This window comes from Rhineura floridana, chromosome 17, assembly GCF_030035675.1.
Source record: "Rhineura floridana isolate rRhiFlo1 chromosome 17, rRhiFlo1.hap2, whole genome shotgun sequence".
Taxonomy (NCBI): Eukaryota; Metazoa; Chordata; class Lepidosauria; order Squamata; family Rhineuridae; genus Rhineura; species Rhineura floridana.
In genome coordinates this window covers 16,210,634-16,234,131 of record NC_084496.1, presented here as the reverse complement: position 1 = coordinate 16,234,131, position 23,498 = coordinate 16,210,634, and the positions used below count along the sequence as shown (strand labels likewise).

At 46.0% G+C, this 23,498-nt stretch overlaps 1 protein-coding gene across 6 annotated transcripts in view; it reads left to right on the top strand.

The window, feature by feature from the left end:
* TECPR1 (tectonin beta-propeller repeat containing 1) overlaps positions 1–23,498 on the top strand; it is a 90,577-nt gene that overhangs the window by 4,567 nt on the left and 62,512 nt on the right. The window contains exons 1-4 of one of the 6 annotated variants that reach the window (XM_061599349.1): positions 10,927–11,041; positions 11,416–11,452; positions 13,849–14,081; positions 22,740–22,922. In XM_061599349.1, coding sequence (XP_061455333.1) covers positions 13,851–14,081; positions 22,740–22,922 — 414 coding nt within the window. In that variant the 5' untranslated portion in view covers positions 10,927–11,041; positions 11,416–11,452; positions 13,849–13,850. Of the gene's footprint in view, positions 1–10,926; positions 11,042–11,065; positions 11,287–11,415; positions 11,453–11,875; positions 12,183–13,848; positions 14,082–22,739; positions 22,923–23,498 lie in introns of those variants that run through there. The other 5 variants (XM_061599348.1, XM_061599351.1, XM_061599353.1 and 2 more) reach the window with 5 other exon arrangements.

Genomic DNA, 23,498 nt, shown 5'->3' with positions numbered 1-23,498 from the left:
GGGAAGAGGTACCAGATATCATATTGCAAACATATGTTGGATAATGGAACGGACCAAGGAATTTCAGAAGGAAATCAAATTGTGCTTTAGAGATTACAACAAAGCCTTAGACTGTGTAGATCATGAAAAACTATGGAATGCTTTAAAAGAAATAGGGGTGCCACAGCATCTGTCCTGATGCGCAACCTATACTCTGGACAAGAGGCTACTGTAAGGACAGAATATGTGAGACAGGAGTGTATTTTATCACCCTATTTGTTTAATCTATATGCAGACTATATCATACAGAAAGCAGGATTGGACCATGATGAAGGAGGTATGAAAACTGAAGGGAGAAATATCAATAATTTAAGATATGCAGACGATACGATACCATACTACTAGCAGAAACCAGTAATGATTTGAAACGAATGCTGATAAAAGTTAAAGAGGAAAGCACAAAAGCAGGACTACAGCTGAATGTCAAGAAAACTAAAGTAATGACAACAGAAGATTTATGTAACTTTAAAGTTGACAATAAGGACATTGAACTTGTCAAGGATTATCAATACCTTGGCACAGTCATTGTCCAAAATGGAGACAATAGTCAAGAAATCAGAAGAAGGCTAGGACTGGCAAGGACAGCTATGAGAGAACTAGAAAAGGTCCTCAAATGCAAAGATGTATCACTGAGCACTAAAGCCACGATCATTCAGGCCATGGTATTCCCGATCTCTAGGTATGGATGTGAAAGTTGGACAGTGAAAAAAGCGGGTAAGAGAAAAATCGACTCATTTGAAATGTGGTGTTGGAGGAGAGCTTTGCACATGCCATGGACTGCAAAAAAAGACAAATAATTGGGTGTTAGAACAAATTAAACCAGAACTATCACTAGAAGCTAAAATGATGAGACTGAGGATATCATACTTTGGACACATAATGAGAAGGCATGATTCACAAGAAGGCATGATTCGGTAGTCGGGGAGGGGGAGTGGCGGTTATTTACTGAAGGTCCTTGGTTCTCACCAGACCCTCACTCTATGAGACCAAGGTGGCAGATTGCATGTACTGGAGGTTGGGACCAAAGGGCAGTTTAGGGATTCTGCTCGTGTACCGTCCACCCCGCTGCACGACGGACTCTCTGGCCGAGGTGCTGGGGGTGGTCTCTGATGTACGGGTGCAGTCCCCAAACCTTTTGGTATTGGGGGACTTTGTGATGTTCCTATATTAATGTATATATGGTAAGTGTTGTTGTTTTAGAAGATACATGGTAAGTGGAGTGAAAGAGGAGGGAGAGTGAATGGGCAGTTAGAATGCGAGATGATTGGCTGAGTGTTTAAAATGGCTGAAGGTATAAAAGGAAGAGTGAGAGTGGAATCGGGGGGGAGAAGAGAACTGAGTGGGTTGGTTGGTGGGGTTTAGAGAGTTGTTTGCCAGGAGGGAGGTGGAGTTCGGATTAGTATTGAGTAAAACCATATGCTTATGTGCTTTAAGAAGAAATCTTGTTAATCTTGTTAGCTTTGTTATCTGTAATAAATACTTAATTTGGTTTACCAAAGGCCTGATCCTTGGCTGGGGTTTCACAGACCAGAAGGGAGGGTAAGGTAATGACCAAGGCTGAAGGGGAACTGTAACAAATGGTGGCAGCGGTGAAGAGAATAACAATACCAGTATTCAGAGTCTCTGGGAATACTAGTATTGGGACGTTACTGGTGGTTGCCTAGCAGGGGGATCTGTTGAGATCTGTGCTAGAGCGGGGAGAGAAACCATAAGAGAGAGCGGTCCGGACTGGTGGAGTCCCTGGTGGTGCCTAGAGACAGGCAGTAACCACGAGCAGGTAGGAACCTGACAGGGAGAGCCAGGGAAGGACGCATCACATGTGGTGGCAGTAGCGGTGGGATACGAACAAAGGAGACTACGTCACATGTGGTGGCAGTAGCGGTGGGATACGAACAAAGGAGACTACGTCACACGTGGTGTCAGTAGCGGTGGGATACGAACAACAGAGAATCCAGATACAGTGGTGTGGCAAACAGAAATAACAAAACAAGATTTCTTGTGAGAGTGACTGGCAAAGAGTGTGTGGCAAAGAGTGAGTGAACTCAAACACCATGGCTGAATATATAAAAATGAAAAGAGAGGAGCTGGTGGAGAAGTGCATAACATTCAATTTACCTCACGAGGGTAAAGGGGTAGATGAATTGAGGGTAGCACTTATAGGATTTGCAACTGCCCAGCAAAAACAACCTGTCAGAGAAGAGACCCCAGAAGGATATTTAAGCAATCCCGCTTATATAGAGTACTTGAGAGAGAAGTTAAGATGGGAGGCTGAGGAAAAAGACAAGCAGAGGGAGTTGGAAGCTGAGAGATTGAGGAGGGAGGCTGATGAGAAAGAAAAGCAGCGGGTCTTTGAGGCTGAGGAAAAAGATAAACAGCGAGAGTTGGAAGCTGAGAGATTGAGGATGGAAGCTGAGAAGTTGAAGATGGAAACTGAGAGAATGAGAATGGGGTTTGAGGAGAGGGAGAAGCAACGAGCAGTGGATGCCGAATTACAAGTAGAAAAGTTAAAATTTGAAAGAGAGAAGTTTCATTCTGATGAAACAAGAAAGGACAGAGATGGAGCAAAAATAAAAATTACTCCAAAGGACTTTGCTGTCTATGAGCCTGGTCAAGATCCTCAAATTTACCTCAGCACCTTTGAAAAAGCAGCTCAGTTGTGGGGGCTACCTGAAGATAAATACATGCAGTATTTATCAAATCTGATTAAAGGGGAATTGGCTGAGGTATACCAATATTTCCCCTCAGACAGGCCCGTCACCTATGCTGAATTCAAAGAAGCAGTGTTTAAAAGATTCAGACTGGGGCCTGATTATTTTAGAAAGCTTTTCAGAAATTGCCAGATACAGACAGGGAGGTCTTTTGTGGAACTGGGAGCAAAGTTGATGGATATATTTGGAAAGTGGATGAGTAGTGCCAAAGCTCAGTCAGTGGAAGAGGTGAAAAGCCTCATGATACTGGATCAATTATACCATCAGTTACCACCAGAAATAAGGCTCCTGGTCAAAGACCGTTCCCCTACATCTGTGCAGGAGGCCGCAGAGATGGCGGATCACTTCGCCTCCAATAGAACTGGCTGGGTGGGGAAAACATCAAGAGAGTTTAAACCCAGACCATATAGTGCTGGCAGAAGGGATGTGGTACCACAGCGAGTGAGTCCTCCATTAAAATCTGAAGGGCACAGGACACCCCAGAGTGGATCTGTGTACCCTAAAAGTGAGGAGAAATTATGCTACAAATGTGGTAGACCGGGGCACCTACGTTTTCAATGTGAGGTTGCCAACTCCATTAGTAATCCTGCTCAGACAAGGACAGTGAAAACAGAGCCCAAGGCTTTAGAAACAGCGAAAAAGGTTCAGTTCTGCCAGATAAACTGGACAGAAGTAACAGACCTTGATTCAAGTCTGAGAGAGGAAGTGAGTGTACAAGGGGCAAATTATTGGGCATTGCTTGATACTGGTGCCGCTCAGACATTACTGAGGCCAGATTTAATAAAATCTGAGGTAATATTACCTCAGGAAACTGTGACTATCCAAGGAGTGAGAGGTCAACCAGAAAGTTTGCCTGTGGCCCTGGTGGATATGACTTGGAGAGGCCGAGAGGGCCGATATAAAGTAGGCATTAATGCCCAGCAACAAGAACCAGTAATACTGGGAAGGGATGTAATGGGCGCCCAAGGAAAGATCTATGTAGTGACCAGACAGCAACTTGGCAGAGAAAAAGAAGCCATATTAAGGGGGGCTGAAACAAACAGGGTGGAATCTGTTAACCAGCCTCAGGTCACCATAGCAACCACTAGCAGGCCTGCTGAAGGAGACAAACTGTATCAAGTGGTCTCTGGGGAAGAAGCAGATCAATTCAGGGAAGAGCTGCATAAAGATATAAGTTTGAAGCAGATAAAGGAACAAGCCCTGACCCAACAGATTCCTTTCACTGACAAACTGAGGAATCAAGTTGTGTGTGAGAATGGGATTTTATATAGACTGTGGATGCCTGCTGAGAGAAAGGATGAATGTGAACCAGTGAAGCAATTGATAGTACCTAGCAAATACAGAACCAGATTGCTAGAGGTAGCCCACGATGTCCCATGTGCAGGACATCTGGGAATAAAAAAGACCAAGAGGAGATTGGCTGCACATTATTATTGGCCAAATATCTCCAAGGATGTAAAACAACATTGTCTATCTTGTGGAATATGCCAAAAGGTGGGAAAGAGTGGAGTAAAGACCAAGGCACCCTTAAAGCCCCTTCCTATAATTGGACAACCCTTTTATAGAGTGGGAATAGATTTGGTGGGCCCTTTTTCCAAACCCACAAGGTATGGCAAGAAATATCTAGTGGTGGTGGTGGATTTTGCCACCGGGTACCCAGACGCAGAAGCACTGAGATCTGTAGAAGCCCCTGTCGTGGCAGAGGCTTTATTAAAAATCTTTATGAGGCTGGGTTTCCCTCATGAAGTGCTGACAGATCAAGGCAGTGTATTCATGGGAGAAGTTATGCAATGTATGTGGAAATGTTGTGGTCTAAAACATCTAAAGACCACTACTTACCATCCCGCCACTAATGGGCTAACTGAGAGATTCAATGGCGTTTTGAAGGGCATGATAAGAAGCTATGTTCAAGATCACCCACAAGACTGGGATGAACGTTTGGGATGCTTCTTATTTGCATACAGAGAAGTCCCTGAGGAGTCAACAGGCTTCTCACCCTTTGAACTAATGTTTACTAGAAAAGTGAGGGGACCTTTGGAACTGCTAAAAAATTCATGGGAAGGAACTCTGGGAGAGTACAAAACTTCTGTAGTAGATTTTGTATTGGAATTCCGCAATAAATTAACATCAATGATGGAAGTAGTGAAAGAGAATTTGAGTCATGCACAGGAGAAGCAAAGTTACTGGTATGACAGAACAGCCAAAGAATGTGTGTATGATGTGGGAGATATGGTTATGGCGTTCATACCCAGGAAACATGACAAATTACAGGCTAACTGGGAAGGACCATATACCATCAGAGAAAGGCTTGACACAGTGACATATGTAATCACCACAGACCAATTAAACAAAAGCAAAGTGGTTCATGTAAATATGTTAAAGCCTTACCATACCAGGGATGCAAAGGTGTTGCAAGTTACCTTATTCCCTGAGGGAAGTGGGCCTGAACTTCCAGATTTGGTACAGGAAAGCAAAGACAAAGGAGGGGTAGATCAAGTGGAATGGTCAGAGGAGGTAGAGGAGGAAGTAAAAGAAGAGATTCTGAGAGTTTTGAAAACCTATAGGAATCTCTTTAGCAACAAACCTGGCCGAACCAGTATAGTTATACATTCCATTGATACTGGAGATCATGCCCCAATCAGATCTGTTCCGTACCGTGTGAATGGGAAAGTTTTGAATGAGATCAAAAAGGAGGTGGAAGAGATGCTGGAATTAGGAGTGATCAGGGAATCCATCAGTCCCTGGGCCTCAAGTATTGTCCTGGTTCCGAAAAAAGATGGAACGACAAGGTTTTGCATTGATTGTCGGCTAATCAATAAAATTACTGTCCCAGATGCGTATCCTATGCCTAGGGTAGACGCAATGTTAGAGTTATTGGGGGCAGCAACCATTATCTCTACACTAGATCTCTGTAAAGGATTTTGGCAAATGGAACTAGACGAGCAATCCAGAGCCAAAACTGCCTTCAGTACACCAGATGGGTTATATGAGTTTGTGACCTTACCCATGGGACTAAGGAACTCACCAAGTTCATTTCAGAGGCTAATCAATACTGTGTTGCGAGGCATGTCAGATTTTGCAGTGGCCTATATCGATGACGTGGCCATATTTAGCAAGTCGGTGCCTGAGCATGTCCAACACCTGACAACAGTATTGGAGGCCTTAAGAAAAGCAGGCCTCACAATAAAAGCTAAGAAATGCCAGTTTGGACTAAAGGAAGTAATCTATTTAGGACATAAGGTGGGGAGCGGGAAAATCACCCCCTTATGGAGCAAGGTGGAGGCAATACAAGCGTGGCCAATCCCCTTAACCAAAAAACAAGTAAGGGCATTTCTGGGTGTGGCTGGATTTTATAGGAAGTTTGTGAGAAATTTTGGGGAAATAGCAACCCCCTTGCATGAATTAACAAAGAAGTGTTCTGAGCGTGTGGTATGGACGGATGAATGTCAGAAGGCTTTTGATCTACTGAAGCAAGCCTTGTGCCAAGGACCCATATTAATAGCACCAGACTATGAGAAACCATTCATCGTGGCTACAGATGCGTCGGACCTGGCGCTGGGAGTCGTCTTGCTACAGGAGAGAGAAGGCACCAGACATCCAGTGGCGTACCTGAGTCGCAAGCTGACGCCGAGGGAGAAAAACTATTCGTTGGTCCAGAAGGAGTGCCTAGCGGTCGTGTGGGGACTGAACAAGTTGCGCCCATACGTGTGGGGACGAAGATTCACAGTGACTACGGATCATCGGGCCTTGTTATGGTTGCAGACTATGAAAAACCATAACACTATGCTGCAGAGGTGGTCCTGGGCCCTACAGGACTATCAAGTGGACTTCCAGTTCATCAAAGGCAAGGACAATGTACTGGCCGATGGACTTTCCAGGCAAGTGGCTGGGACTGCAGTGACGTGACCAGACAGAGGAACAAAGAAAGACATTTTCCCCATAGAGACTTTTATTTGTTAACGCGACGTATAAATCCTGGAACAGGAATAATACTCTGCTGTTGTTTAAGGGGGGGGAAATGTGATGTTCCTATATTAATGTATATATGGTAAGTGTTGTTGTTTTAGAAGATACATGGTAAGTGGAGTGAAAGAGGAGGGGGAGTGAATGGGTAGTAGAATGCGAGATGATTGGCTGAGTGTTTAAAATGGCTGAAGGTATAAAAGGAAGAGTGAGAGTGGAATCGGGGGGGGGGGAGAAGAGAACTGAGTGGGTTGATTGGTGGGGTTTAGAGAGTTGTTTGCCAGGAGGGAGGTGGAGTTCGGATTAGTATTGAGTAAAACCATATGCTTATGTGCCTTAAGAAGAAATCTTGTTAATCTTGTTAGCTTTGTTATCTGTAATAAATACTTAATTTGGTTTACCAAAGGCCTGATCCTTGGCTGGGGTTTCACAGACCAGAAGGGAGGGTAAGGTAATGACCAAGGCTGAAGGGGAACTGTAACAAATGGTGGCAGCGGTGAAGAGAATAACAATACCAGTATTCAGAGTCTCTGGGAATACTAGTATTGGGACGTTACTGGTGGTTGCCTAGCAGGGGGATCTGTTGAGATCTGTGCTAGAGCGGGGAGAGAAACCATAAGAGAGAGCGGTCCGGACTGGTGGAGTCCCTGGTGGTGCCTAGAGACAGGCAGTAACCACGAGCAGGTAGGAACCTGACAGGGAGAGCCAGGGAAGGACGCATCACAGACTTCAACGTGCATTCGGAGACCAGTCTCACTGGAGCACCTCGGGACTTCTTGGAAACCATGGCTTCCTGGGAGCTGCACCTTATTTCAATGGGTCCCACCCATGTAGCCGGTCATGCACTCGACCTTGTGTTTGTCTCGGGAGAAGAGGGGAGTGGACTGAAAATTGGGGATACATCCATCATCCCCTTGTCATGGTCAGATCACTACCTGGTGAGGATGGACCTTTCGTTGCCGCAAACCCTCTGTGGGGTTGAAGGGCCCATTAAGATGGTCCGCCCCAGGCATCTGATGGATCCTGAAGGATTCCTGAATGCGCTTGGGGATACTTTGGAGCAAGCACACAGCCACTCGGCTGAAGCCCTGGTGGAGGGCTGGAATGCCGCGATCACCGGGGCACTAAACCGAGTGGCTCCAAAACACCCTCTCCCCCTGAATAGAACTCAGACGGCACCGTGGGTTACCCCACGGTTGCGAACTCTGAGGCGGGAGGTGAGACGGCTAGAGCTCTGGTGGCGAAAGTCTCGCTCTGAGGACGATCGAACACTGGTTAGAGCTGCTGCTGCAGCCTATCATGTGGCAATAAGGGCAACAAAAAAGGATTTTTATGCTGCCTCTATTGCATCTGCAGAGTGCTGTCCCAGGAGACTATTCCAAGTGGTCCGGAGCCTGGTCGGTCCAGTTGCTCCGGAACCGAAGGAACATGATAAGGTCTCCTGTGACGAGTTTGCTAAACACTTTGCGGATAAAATCGATTGTATTAAAAGCGATATTCCGTACACTGTGGATACAGGGAGTGAGCCAAAGGTGATCAGTGTTGCGTCGGTGGCATGGGATCAGTTCCAGCTTCTTCCTTCTGATGAAGTGGACAAGGTGCTTTCAACTCTAAAGGCAACCACCTGCCTACTTGACCCTTGCCCTTCGTGGCTCATTATGAGCTGCAAAGATAGACTGGGAGAGAGGATCAAGCTGATGGTAAATGCATCGCTTGAAGAGGGAGTAATGCCATCTGCGCTCAAGGAGGCGACAATAAAACCAATCTTAAAAAAGCCCTCCTTGAACCCTCAAGATTTGAACAACTTTCGCCCAGTCTCAAATGTGCCATTCTTAGGCAAGGCAGTTGAGCGGGTGGTGGCTAAACAGCTGCAAGCACACTTGGAAGAAGCGGATTATCTGGATCCATTTCAGTTGGGCTTCAGACCAGGACATGGGACTGAAACAGCCTTGGTCGCCTTGGTAGATGATATGAGAAGGGCATGGGATAGAGGCAAATGCACCTTCCTTGTCCTCCTCGATCTCTCAGCGGCTTTTGATACCGCTGACCACGCTATCCTCTTGGACCGCCTGCAGAGGTTAGGTATCGGGGGCACTGTATTGCAGTGGTTCCATTCCTTCCTCTCTGGGAGATACCAAAGAGTAGCTCTGGAGGAGGAGGTTTCAGATCCCTGGCCCCTCACTTGTGGGGTGCCACAGGGTTCTATCCTTTCTCCAATGCTTTTTAACATCTATATAAAGCCGCTGGGAGCAATCATCAGGAGATTTGGGCTGCAGTGTCATCAGTATGCGGATGACACGCAGCTCTATCTCTCATTTAAATCTTCACCAAGGTTGGCTGTGGAAACCATGTCCAAGTGTCTGGAGTTGGTGAGTGGCTGGATGGGAAGGAATAAGCTGAAGCTGAATCCTGACAAAACCAAAGTGCTGTTTGTGGGAGACAAGGGAAGGCTGGGAGATATAGACCTGGTGCTTAACGGGGTACGACTGCCCCTGAAAGACCAGGTCCGTAGCCTGGGGGTCATTCTTGACTCCCAGCTGTCCATGGAGGCTCAAGTGTCAGCTGTGAGCCGGGCAGCTCTGTATCAACTTCATCTGATACGGAGGCTACGCCCCTACCTTCCCAATCACCTGCTCCCACCGGTGGTGCATGCCCTGATCACCACTCGCCTAGACTACTGTAATGCGCTCTATGTGGGGTTACCCTTGAAAACGGTTTGGAAGTTACAGCTGGTACAGAATGCAGCGGCGCGTCTGATTGCAGGCAGCCGCCGTAGAGATCACATCACTCCTGTGCTGAAGGAGTTGCACTGGTTACCGGTTGTGTACCAAGCCCAATTCAAAGTGTTGGTCTTAACCTTTAAAACCCTATACGGTTGTGACCCAGCTTATCTGAAAGAGCGCCTCCAGCTCAACAAGATCAGCCTCAGAAGACCTTCTCTGGATCCCACCAGTCAAAACAGCTAGACAGGTGAGGACTCGAGAGAGGGCCTTCTCAATAATAGCCCCCACCCTATGGAATTTTCTCCCAAATGATCTACGCCATGCCCCATCTATAATGAGCTTCTGCCGGACCCTGAAGACCTGGTTTTTTAGGCAGGCTTTTGGGATGGATTAGTTTTTACTGTTTTTTAAATTTTTAACTGTTTATGTACTGTTTTATCTTGTACGTCGCCCAGACAACTAGCCAGATGGACGACTAACAAATTTAATAATAAATAAAATAAATAAATAAAAAAGACAATTATACGGGGAAAAACAGAAGGGAGTAGAAAAAGAGGAAGACCAAACAAGAGATGGATTGATTCCATCAAGAAAGCCACAGACCTGAAGATCTGAACAGGGTGGTTTATAGCAGATGCTATTAGAGGTCGCTGATTCATATGGTTGCCATAACTGTTCTCTCTTGTGTGCAGGAGTCAAACAAGTTTATACTTTCTAAGGCTGTTGAAGAGGGCAGTGTTTTGAAAACCTTCCCAATATGAAGCTTTAATCCTATACTCGCTTTTCTGGGAGTAAAGCTGCAGTGCTAATCCCACAAACCTCTGCAGTAAACCCCATTGAATTCAATAGGACTTACTTTTGAGTAGACATGGAGTGGGGGCAGATGCAAAATGGGCGGAGCCAGTAATGCTAATTTTACCGTTCCCCAATAGACTTAATTCTATACACGTCCACCATCCAGGCAAGCAAGGGGCATTCTCAGAGTTCAAGGACACATTCTAACCAGGCAAAAACACTCAAGCAAGGTGCAAAGTAGGGCCAGTGAGTGACCTCCGGAGATGCCAGAGGGCCACATTCAGGTTCCCGATTCCTGACTTTAACCATTGGCCATGCTGGATGGGGCTGATGGGAGATGTAGACCCAACAATACTCCTACAGCATCTCCAATCAACTCCCATTTTTCTCCATTCTGCAAAGAAGTGCTGCTTCTTAAACAGTCAGCAGGGGTCGGAGGAAATCCCAGCAAGCAGATGTCCCCCCAGAAAGTGGTCTTCTCCTTTCTTGCCCACCCCCCTGGTGCGACACAGGCGCAGCCCTGGCGTGGGCTCCCTGAGGGTCCTAATTATCCATCCACCCCTAGAGAGGAGAGGAGAGAAGGAAGAGGTTCTGCCCAGAACGCCGTGTATCCATCTGATTCACTCCCTAGCCAATAGCGGGAGAAGGTTTCGAGCTCTCAGCCAATGAGTGAGCGGCTCTTGATGGCCCGGATTTCCTCGTTCTCCAGCTCGCGTTTTTTGCAGAAGCAGCGGCAGGACCCGTGAGCTGTTTCAGCCGCCGCCGCCGCGCCGGACGTGGAAGCAAAACAAGGCGATCGGGCAGGACGATCAGGTAAAAAGGTTAGACCCGGAAAGACCTGGAGTGAGTCTTAACAGATCTTGGCGAGGGCACGTCCCTAGTTTTTGGAGGGGGTATAAAATTACAGGTCGCTGCTCCAGTTGGGCCCCTCCATGGGCACAGCTTTCACTTCTGTTGTTGTCGTTAACCTTTGATTTTTAAAAGATGCAATTGCACATGACCATTGTCGTCTTTGTTGTAGTAGCTGACCGCGCAGTTCTGTGCGTGCCTACTCAGAAGTAAGTCCTATTGAGTGTGGTGGAGCTTACTCTCAGGCAAGGGTGTGCAGGATTGCAATTTAAGATCAGCCCCTCTGTATCCTGTTTCAAAATCTAGCTTTGCTGATATCTGCTTTCCTTTGCCAACAGACTCTCCCCCCCCCCCGTTGACGTTCTTTCCCCAAAAGTAAGTTAAAAACATGAGGATGGGGGTATACCACAGAGGGATGGTCCAGCCACTAAGAAGAGTCTGAGAAGATCAGGTCAAAAGGAACGCCTCCAGTATCACCAGTTATGCCGCCAGACAAGATCAGCCTCACAAGACCTTCTCTCGGCCCCACCAGTCAAAACAGCTAGGCTGGTGCGGACCAGAGAGAGGGCATTTTCAATTGTGGCCCCCACCCTTTGGAATTCACTTCCTTTTGACCTTCGACATGCCTCCTCCCTGATGGGTTTTCGCCGAGCCTTAAAGACCTGGCTATTCAGGCAGGCCTATAGGATTTCTGGGGTGGATTAGTTTTTATGATGTATTAATTGAAGGATGGTTTTAGATTAATTGATAATTGTGGCTTTTTGATTGTATATTGTATTTATATTGTTGTACGTCGCCTAGAGTGTCCGTTAGCTCGGACAGATAGGCGACTAACAAATAAAATTTTATTATTATTATTATTATTATTATTATCCAGTCCAGCATCCTATTCTCACAGTGACCAACCAGATGCCTCTAGGAAGCCCACAAAAAGGACCTGATTGCTATAGTATTCTCCCTACTTGTGATTCTTATTCCTAGTAACTAGTTTTCAGAGGAATACTGCTTCCAACAGTGAAGTCATCATGGCTAGTAGCCACTGATAGCCCAATCCTCCATGAATTTGTCGTCATGAATCATCTTTTAAAGCTAGAGGACCCCCAAGGTGCCCTTCCGACTCTAAAATTCTGTTTTTGCCCTGTATGACCAAAAATAAGATTTCACATCCTAAATGCATGCTGTAGGGAGTAAGGCCCATGAAATTCTATATGAACTGCTTCTGAGAAAGCATGCTGTTGTAAATGTGGTAGCATACATTTGATTTACAGAGCAATCCTAACTGTAACAGCATAATTTAGGCCGTCATAAGTTACCCTATACCAAATCCTTTCAGGAGCCTGTGGGAGGGGGTATTGCCAGCTGAGCTGGTAGGTGAGTGTGGTTCTGTGTTTTGAGGATTGGGCCCAAGGTGACATGACTGAGCGGAACAGTTTGCAATAGGTATAAATCTCCTCTTGCCCCATCCTGCCTCCACCACTCCACTGGAATGCCCCTTTTTGGGGATTTATGCCAGCATAAATTGCACCAGCTTAAGTTCCACTGACAGAGCCCCAGATCAGCTGGGAAGAGGGATTTACACCAACGTAGCCCTGGCTTTCATCCTGGTGGGTTTGGATTGCACTGTATTTAGGTAATATGTAATAATGTATAAAATGTACATAAATATGTAATAATGTAACCCCACCAAGCATCTTAAGGCAGCATGCAACATTCTCTTTCCTGCCCCCATTTTATCCCAAAGTAAGTCAGACCGTAGTACCAGTGGCCCAAGGCTGCCCAGCGAACTCTGTGGCTGAGTGGGGATCAGAATATGTGTTTGTTTTTTAATTAATAACTAAAATCTGAACTGCCTACTCCACTGCAGAATGTCCCACAAAGAACGTATAAGCGGCTGCTTAAAACTTGCAAAATAGCATTTTTAAAGAAAAATAAAATAATATCACTATAAGTATACAAATAAACAAGGAGAGCATTAAAAACAGCAATTGCAATAACAATTCAAAGACAGATTAAAATAATGAGTATAATGCTTGCTGCCTTAGTTTATCATTTTATATTTTAATGTGCTATCAAAATATCAGCCACAGTGAATGGGTATCTGAAAGGCTGCCTATGAAATGAGTGAGTGAGTGAATGAATGAAGTAAATAAAGATACTTGGCATCCTCTCTGATACTTGGTCAGCGTTGCCTTAAATTGTTTGTAATCTTCAAACTGCTTGTTCTGTGGTGTGGCCAGCAGTGTATTGGCAAATTCAGAAGTGCAGGGTCCCTTCATAATAGCCACAGCCATGCCCCCTTCAAAGATTATACAACCTTCTAAGATTATAGAATAATCTGACAAGGTTTGAATACTGCTTCTGCGTCACTGTCATTTAACTGTCCTTTCTCATTGTCAGAGATATTGCTTTAATTACTGAATTCCTGAGAAAGAAGGGGGTGGCAGAGAGAGAGAGAATGGGAGGGAGAGGGAGAGAGGGGGTGATCCTGGTGACAGATGATGTGCAACCCCCAACAGATTACCCCCAGTAGACTGTGGCCTTCAACAGAAAAAGGTTGCTCATCCCTGCATGCATGTCTATTGAAAAGTAAGCCCCACTGAGCTCAATGAGGCTTACTCCCAGGTAAACATGTATAGGATTTCAGCCTTAAACCTTTTGTATTGCAGGCTGCAGCCTTCAATACTCAGCCTGAAGTGGGGAATTGGACAGGCTTTCCAGAAACTGGATTAGACCCGTGTAAATGCTTCTTTCCCTCCCCCTTTGTCTTTCAGCCATGACCACGTCCAGTTCTGTCCTGTGGGCAGTCGATATCTTTGGCAGAGTCTACACGCTTTCCACCACTGGCCAGTACTGGGAACTCTGTAGAGATGGGGAGCTGGAGTTTAAGCGGGTTTCTGCTATCAAGCAGTGCTGCTGGGGAATTGCGTGCGATCATCATGTTTATGTCTACATCCACTTCAGTGATGTCCCTATCCGATACCAGGAGGAAACCTATGAGAATCAGGTATGTAGAGACAAAGTGTGAGTGCTGCTCTAGAAGCTAGCAGTTAAAGATAAGAACATAAGAAGAGCCCTGCTGGATCAGACCAAAGGCCTATCAAGTCCAATATCCTGTTTCCCACAGCGGCCAATCAAATGCCTCTGGGAAGCTCACAAGCAGGGCCTGAGCGCAAAAAGGCCTGTCCTACTGTTCCCCAGCAACTTGTATTCAAAGATGCTGGTGCTGGAGGTAAAATTTTATTGTTTTTATTGTTATTTATCAGTTTATATATGACTTAATGCCAAAATAGTTTCTGAGCTGTTTATTATAAAAACCCATTTCACAAGCATTAAAATATAAGCATCCATAATTAAAATACACAATAAAATATATCGCAGTTCATGTACAGACAAAAGGTAGGACTTACTGCTTCATACAACACATGGTTAAACTGTGGAATCCTCTATCACAAGAAGTAGTGATGACCACCAACTTGGATGGCTTTAAAAGAGGATTAGACACATTCATGGGAGATCAGGCTACCATTAGCTACTAGCCGCTATGGCTCTGCTCTCCCTCCACTGTCGAATGCAGCGTGCCTCCACATGCCAGTTGCTGGGAATCACCAGGAGGGAGAGAGCTGTTGCACTCGGGTCCTACTTTCAGGCTTCCCATCGGCATCTGGCTGGCCACTGTGAGAACAGGATGCTGGACTAGATTGGCCTGATCCAGCAGGGCTCTTCTTGTATAGGAATAGCTAGAAGCCATTGATAGCCTTATCCTCCATGGGTGTGGCTAGGGACAGGGTGTGGAGTGATGTTGGCCATATAGACAGGCTTGGAGGGCCATATTTGGCCCTTGGACCTGAGGTTCCCCACACCTGTCCTAGTCTATCCACTATACCTTCCTGGCTGTGAGGATCCGAGCTGTTCCATTCCTAACAACATCAACCACTTCACCTTCTTCACTTAGTAACATCTACCATCTATCTAATAGCGCTTCCCTTTCCCTTCAGTACTATGTTCTGAACAATCTTATGTTCAATACAATGTCATCTGAGTGCAGAATGGGTTGAGTTTTAATTTGGCATTCCTCAATCTCTCTTGTGATGGGGGGAAAACCTTCAGTATGCTACTCGAAAGCACTCCACAAACCATGGATGGCCTGAGAACTGCAACTAGGAATTGCCACTCTGTTTTTAGAATCCAAATCTCTGCTATAATTTTATTTTTAGAATCATTTTGAATGACAACATGGTGAATTTGACTCTGGAAGCTGAAATCTTCTTTGAAAGAGGCTCTGAGCTACAACAACAACACTTTATTTGCTTTTAGCCATAGGCCATTGCACAGTGTAAAACAAACGATTAAAACCATACAGCTTAAAACATGCAGTCCTGTTGGATTTATAGTCTTTAGGCTCGTACATAATTTGCTCTTGTTTGCGGCTAGAGCAAAATTCGCCACCGCAATAGTAACCTGGTTATGGTTATCGGCCAGGAGCTCAACCACCAAGTTGCCGCAAGGTGTCCCCACTCTGGAGCTAATCAGAGGCGCTAAAAATTTATGTCTGGGGTTCCTGAACAAGGGGCAAATGAACATGTAGTGCACAACATCTTCGGGTACCTTACAGCCAAAAATGCAACAGCGCTCCTTGGTTGGGATACCTAAATACCTGCCTTCCAGGTAGGCCGTGGGCATTGTTTGGAATCTAAGTTCCGTGAACGCTCTTCGTAAAGAGGTGCATGTCAAGGTATCGAAGTACTGTGGCTTAGCGTGATTGGGTTTAAAGAGGGGGAACCAGGGTGAAAAAGGGGCCCCAACTATCGTTGCCCTGTCTTGGTTCGCATCATGGTCGAACACCCAATTTCGGAGCTCAGAAGGGTTGAGGCCTATAAATTTCCTTTGTGGGAGATCATAAGTTTCTAGTATTGCCTGACCCCCTTGAGCCCATCCCCCAATCTGATGTTGCTCCTGCCAGCAAAGCTTTGTGAGGGAGGTGTCCTCCATGGTAGAGATCTTCCTCCAGTACCTTAAGTGGGCCAGATCAATTTTGGCTGTCAATGAGGGGAGGCCTAATTCGGCTCTTAGATCGGCAGCCACTATGCCTCAAGGGAGGCCCAAAATCTGTCTCATAAATGTGTTTTATAGGGGCTCAAGCCTGGATTTAAGTGAGCAACCCCAGAGCTCCGATCCAAATAAAATTTTCGGCAGGACTTTGGCCCTGAAGATTTTCAGCATTGGGTTGATCAGCTGGCCCTCCCCAGGTATAGAAAAACCTTTTTATTTGACCAGTCACTCTAGCGCCCAATACTTTGGTGGCCTCCAAATGGGATCTCCACGAGAGCTTATCACTAAAATTTATACCTAAATATTTAAAGGTGTGGACCTGATCTAGGGGTTGCCCATTTAGGGTCCAGTTTGATTTTGTCTTCTTATGCTTCCCACAGATCATTATTTTAGTTTTGGAGTGGTTAACCTGCAGCCGGTGGTCTTTGCAGTATTCCTCCAGGCGGGTCAGCATTCTTTTTAAGCCAATTTTATTTAGGGAGAGCAGGGCCAGGTCGTCAGCGTATAATAAGGACAATATTTTCCTGGACCCCACCGCTGGGGGGGAAAAGGAAGGAGAGGCCAATGCTGTGACGATATCATTTATGAAAAAATTGAAGAGGAAAGGGGCCAGTATGCACCCTTGTTTGACTCCTCTCTCTACTGGAATTGCTCGCGAGAGAATTCCATTCCTCCCCAGTTGGACTCGTAACAAGTTTGCCTGGTGAAGAGACCGGATGAGCCATAATAGTCTTTTGTCAATATTAGATTGGCTTAATTTATGCCATAGCAGGTTTCTATCGATTGAGTCGAAGGTGGTGGTAAAGTCCACAAAAGCCACGTAGAGGGACCTGCTTCGCCCTGATACGGACTTTTTTATTAAATGGCAGAGGACAAAGGCCTGGTCTATTGTGCTCCTGCCTTTCCTGAAACCAGCCTGTTCTTGATGAATGATGGAGTACTTGGAGTCCCAATCAAGCAGTTTGTTTAACAAGTAACGACCATACATTTTAGATGTCATGTCTAATAGACTAATGGGTCTGTAGTTACGGGGGTCTGAAGGGTCGCCTTTCTTGAGTATGGGCACCAATATACTGGTGCGCTAGCCTGTGGGAATAGCGCCAGTAGAATTGATGTGTGTGAAAAGTATTGCTAAGAGAGGACCCCACCAGGTGATTTCAGAAAGAAATAATTCTGGGGGCAGCATGTCTTCCCCTGGGGCTTTGCCGGCTCGGAGGGTCATAATTAGATCCCCAATATCCACGCTAGTGATGAGGGGCCATGCTGGAAGAAGGGCTGGATCGTCAGGGGGAGACACCAAGGCAGATGCCGTGCTCCCAAAGGTAGCACGACAGTGCGCAACCCATGTTTCCGGGAGAATGGGGGGGATTGGCACAAAGTAATTTTGTGCCAGCCCCCCCTGAATTAGCCTCCAGAATTCAGAATCATTTCCTTGACGTGAAGCCCGGCCCAGGGCCCGCCAGTTATTAGAGAAAAATGCCTGCTTTTTCTCTTTAAGTAATCTTTTATATGCCCTTTTTAATAAGAGCAGTTGGGAAATTGCTTCATCAGTATTATCTCTCCTGGTGGTTCTAATTTGGGTGCATAGTTCTCTTTTCTTAATTCTACAGTCCCTATCAAACCATGATTTAGGGCCATTTGGACTCCTGCCTAGAGCTGTTGAAGTCACCAACGGTTTGAGGGCCTTAATAGTATCTTCATATACCCTGTGGATATCCTCCGGGGTGTCTAGAGCTGACTGGTGAAGCTCTCTCAGAGTGCTCGACTCTAATAATTGTCTTGTTGCATACCCAATATCTATAGACCATTTGAGGCGCTTTGTCCCTTGCAAACTGTCCAACAGCGAGGCAAATGTGTGTGAATGAGGGAGATGGGAAAAGCCACAGAAGGTTAGTCTCAAAGGGAGATGATCGCTGTCCGGTCTGGCTTCGACAGAAAATTCCTTGACAAAGGCGGCTAAGGGAGGCGACCCAAGAATATAGTCCACTACACTTACTCCCTTTCCTGTAATGGAGGTGTAATATCCATTAGAGATGTCCAAGTACGATCCATTGAAACAGATTAGTTGGGATTTAACAATCAAATGGAAAAGAGCATGCCCATTTTTGTTTACGGTCTTATCCCGGGATGACCGTGATAGGGTGGCCATATCATTTGTTAGGGCCCCAAGATTATTTTCTATGCTGGGATAACTAGCACCCATTCTGGCGTTGAAATCGCCACCGATGAGCAGGAGATGGGAAGGGTAGTCGCATAAAAGCTTGTCCAGATAAGTCTCCAATTCCAACCAGATAGGCATTGCGAGGTGATGACATATGAAGGGGGGGAAATCGGGGGTATGCATTATTAAGGCCAAACAGATGTCGGGGGCCGCGGTCTGAGGTTCGGTGACATGAACGTCCAGAGTTGTGGCAATCAAGATTGCTAAGCCGCCACTTCCGCGGCCCATGTTTTCTGTTCTCTTTGCCGGTTTTTCCCAAGCCTTGTAGCCCTGGAGACAAAGAGAGTTGGTGTCTAAGAGCCAAGACTCTTGGAGGCAAATGATATCAAAAGATTGTAAAAAGGCAGCGAACTCTAAATCAGCCTGCTTGTTTTTCCATCTGGCGATATTCCATGAAAGAAAATTAGTGTAAAGTCCCGGGGATTTAGGATGTCTTATAGAAGGTGTTTTTGGTGCTGATAACAGCCCCGAGGAGACGGTCGGGGGAGGTGGTAACCCGTTTGGTTTTTGGCTCTGTCATTCCGTAGAATTTCCCAGAGCTGTAATTTGCTCTATGTCTAGAATCAGGGTGTTTACATTGGAGGAGATTGGGCCCTCCTGGCATGCCGGTCTAATAGGTTGGGGTGCTGGCTTCCCAGGAGATCCCAGTTCCTCCGTGTCCAGATAGCACATTTCTAGCCAGGAGGGACCAGCCGCGGGCTTATCCCTATTGCTAGGGAGCCTGGCCGAAGCCGTGCTCCCCTCATTTTGAGCTGCATTGTTGGAAGGAATCAAGTTAATTTCAGCCGTTACCTGATGGGTGGAGTGACTTATAAAGGTTGACCTGGATTGATTGGCCGGCCACCCAGTTTGTAGGGCCGTATGTGCAGCCAATGGTTTGGGATTCTGGGGCCCTCCATTATTGACAGGAATATGGTTACCGTCTTGCAATTTTCCTAAAAGTGATTTTAGGCGAGTCAACCTCAGGACAATTGCACTTTGCTCATTCTTTGGTAATCCGCAGAAGGATTCAGTCAGCTGGGTTTCTTCTGGTTGCAGTGAGTCATCGAGAGAGATTGTTATACCTTCCAGATCTTCTAGTGGGGGAGAAGTCCGATGGGCCGAAACCCTGGGCAGAGTATGACATAACGGGCTTCTCGGAGCTGAAGAGGCTATGCCTTGCCTGCTGGTAGTTGAGTCCAAGCGGGTGGGGTCTAAGGATTGGGGTGGAGCCGCATTCTCAAAAAATCTCCTGATTGAAATCCCACATCCTGCCCAAGCGCCCCTGCTGTCATAAACCAGTGTGGCTAGACTTGCATTCTTGAAAGAGACAATGGCGCGTGCGGTCCTATAGTTGTTGAAAAGATAGTCAATATGTTTAATGTGGAATGCGCGAATCTGTCCAGGGAGAATAGGCTCCAATAAGTCCAAGAAATGGAGTTTCCGATGGTACTGTGATTGGAAACCACGTGGCTTTGGGTAATTTATGAAGGCCAACTTATCCTGGATCAGGGTCAAATTCCAGACTGCTTTGGGTGGGTGCCTCTGGACCTCCCCCCTGTGTAGTCCAGTAGTGGAAGAGGAACAGTAGCCTTGAGAGTGCCTCGAGTCATTGTCAGTTGATGTGGGGGGGGGCAGGCATCTGAGAAAATAGTGTAGGAGTGGCTGCCACCATGGGCTCGATTGCCCTCTTTCCCTTTGGTGGCTCTTTGGAAGCCTCGGCTGTGTACGTCTCAGGGGTCTGAGTAGAAGAATCGAGTAATTTAAAAAGCGGCTTGTAATTCAATTTCTTATACTGGGGAAATCTTGGGTTTTTTATGTTCTTAGTCTTTTTTGCAACTGTCCCCTGCCGTCTAGGAATGATTTTTATGCTTAGGAACTTCTTTCCTTGTCTGGGGGAACTGGCTAGTGGTGGGGTCCACCTCTTTGTCTCCTTTCCCTTGGAGAGCCTTCCCCATGCCATTCACCAGGGTACTCAGTAGACTGTTGCATTCAGAGATGAAGGATTTAATGAGATCGAGTTCCTCCAGGATCAGAAAGGACCAGCCTGCTAGGGAGATGTTATTTGTGCAAGGCGAAGGAGAATCCGGTGGTTTTTTTTGTGGTTTCGATATTCAAATTTCTCCTTTCAGGTGCAGAGACAATTGATTCCAAGACTTCTGGCTGTACAATCTCCTTGGACTGTATGGAAGCCTGGTAATCTGCATCCGCTAGTTCTTTTGCTAAATTTGAAGGGGGGGGATCTTCTCTTAGCCATAGATGTTGCTTTTAGTGTCTAGGGACCAATCGAGAATGGGTCCCACTGGCGATAGAAAATCCTGCGACACCTCCTGGGGCTGGGTCTCGCCCTGCTTGGGCCAGAAGAATTGCGTAATCTTTGCCTGAGAGTCATTTAAAGGAGCCTCTTCAATTTGAGGTGTTATACCTAGTTCTTTACACCTCTTCCTTGTAAATACCATGATAGTGGTGGTGGTCCCGAGACCCTCAACCAGAGCTCAATGAGGGGTGCATCGGGGTGAGGAAGAAGAGGCTACTTGGAATACGGCAAGCCTTTATCTATAGTTGTCTTTTATCAGTGGGAGGACAAGATCCTCCCTAGTCTTTCCGCGGTCTGGTGACTTTAATCCCTCTCCTCTCTCTTCGGAGTGAGGCCAAGTTGCTTCTGTTTTGTCTTTTCTTATCCTCAGGTCTTCCCCCCACCGCGTTGAATAATGACAAGGGGGGGGAGAACTTCAAGCACTTTAACGAGGGGCCATTAAGTTAATAGCCTTGGGGCTAACAATAAACAAGCAAACGAGCGAGCAATCAGGACTACAGCTGTTCCCAGGGCAGGGCTGGTGTATATCAGTGCTTTAAAAAGTAAGCGAGTTAAGACTATAGGAACTGTTAACACTATTAAGACTGATAAAACTGTTAAAAACTGTTAAAAACATCCAAACCTCGGGGAGGAAGTAAAACAGCCTGTGTTACTTGCCGCCATCTTGCCATGTCCCTCGGCTCTGAACTCTAAACGGTTGCATACCAGGCTTTAAAACTGTATTATGCTAAGATGTTTCGTAAAAGTGGCAGAATGGCTTCGACTGCTGTAATTTGCTGTCTGTGAGGTTGTCCTTGGACAGTTCAGAATCTGCTTCTGAAACACTATTGGTGCATGTGGGTTGGTGAGAACACATTCCATCTGTTCTGAATATCTCTGAAGCAGTTGGTTACTAGTTTGATTCTGGGTTTAATTCAGGTGGCTGGTTTTGATCTTTTAAGTCTGCAATCCTGTACACATTTACCTGGGAGAAAGTCCCATTGAACTCTGTGGGCCTTACATTTAAGTGAGCATATATAGTAAGTGTGCTGTAAGTATGTGGGGAGGGAGATCAAGATGGCTTGAATTGCATTTTGGGGACAAATATATTTTGGAGGCTTCACTCAAGATTTTGCCTTTTAAAGGCCTGTATATTTTATGCTTGTATTTAAAAAATAATCATCTGGGGAGGGGGGGAATCTACTGGCTGACTATTAGAGGTACATGTTCAGTTGTTCAAATGGTTTGTTAATTGATTTGATCTATTAAACGTTGGAGCCCTAAAACAGAGCATCCAAATAGGCTGTAATGGCCAGCATCGAAATCAGGAATGGAGAACCTGGTGCCGTCCAGATGTTGTTGGACTACAATGCCCATCATCCCTTGCCATTGGCCACACTGGCAAGGGACAATGGAAGTTGTAGTCCAACAATGTGTGGGGGCCTGGGGTTGGGAGAGACTGCTCAAGAGCAGAGGTTCCCAAACAGTATTCTGCTAGCTTCTGCAACATGTCGGGATGTAGACGGGAGACAGTACATCCATCACATTAAATGTTCGTCTTGATTTTTAATTGCATTTTTATTGCTTCTCTTATTTCTCATATTGTTTTTTATTTATTATTGTATTTTATACTGTATTCTGTAGAATTCAAATTGTAATGCAATAAACTCCAAGAAGCAACAGAAATGCAATTGAAGATCATACAACATCTACCATATAGTGCATTACAGTTGCTACAACACCCAGAAAAATCATTAAGTGGTCCGTCAAGACCCTCAGCAATTTTCAAGTTGGAGGGGGAAGTTTGAGAACCACTGCTCTAGTGTGCAATATTTATTTTATTTATTTGTATTTATTATTACATTTATATCCCACCTTTCCTCCAATGAACTCAAGGCAATATATATGGTTCTCCTCCCTCTCCATTTTATCCTCACAACAACCCTGTGAGGTAGGTTTAGACTGAGAGGCAGTGACAGGCTCAAGGTCACCCAGCCAGCTTGGCTGAATGGGGATTTGAACCCTGGTCTTCCAGGTCCCAGTCCAACACCCTAACCACTACACCATGCTGGCTGTTAATATGATGGATGATTGTTTTCTTTTTCACTCCCTGGCAGCGCTGGAATCCAGTGATCGGCTTCTGTGAAAAATTATTACCCAGTGATCGCTGGCAGTGGAGCAATGTGAGTGGGCTGAAGCATCAGAAGCTCGAAAGCTTTGAGTTGCCGTCGCCTCACTGGGAATGGGAATCTGATTGGTATGTGGATGAGAATTTTGGAGGGGACCCCACAGAGAAAGGGGTAGGTGAATAATATTCACAAGAGATCTACATCCTCTTGGTGGTGGGGGGGGATGTTAAAGGAGAGGGATTGCTTATTGGTCAGATCACCTTTTACACTTGGTACCAAGGGGGTGAAAGTTTGAACTGTGGTGGTATTTGTAATAGAAACCAGAGATCACTATGTCAAGAGTGGGTGCCCCAAAGGCCTTTCCAAGGAACTGTGAATGGAAGATGTTGTTCCAGCCAGTGGATCTGTTCCTGGAACACAGGAAGCTGCCCAATACTGAGTCAAACCATTGGTCCATCTAACTTCAGGGATCTCTCCCAGCCCTACTTGGAGATGCCCAGGATTGCACCTAGGACCTTTTGTATGCAAAGCAGACACTCTGCCACTCAGCTGTGGACATCTCCCTTGCACTCAAACCTCGGTCTTGAGTTGCTGGGGGAAATGCAGTCCCACCCTGCCATGGCAGCAGTAAGGACTGCATTGATAATAGCTGTACTGCTATATGGTCACCACCTGTGCCATCACTGCAGACTTGTGTCTCCTAGTACTATTTATGTCATTTTGAGGAGATTACTGTTACCATTTCAG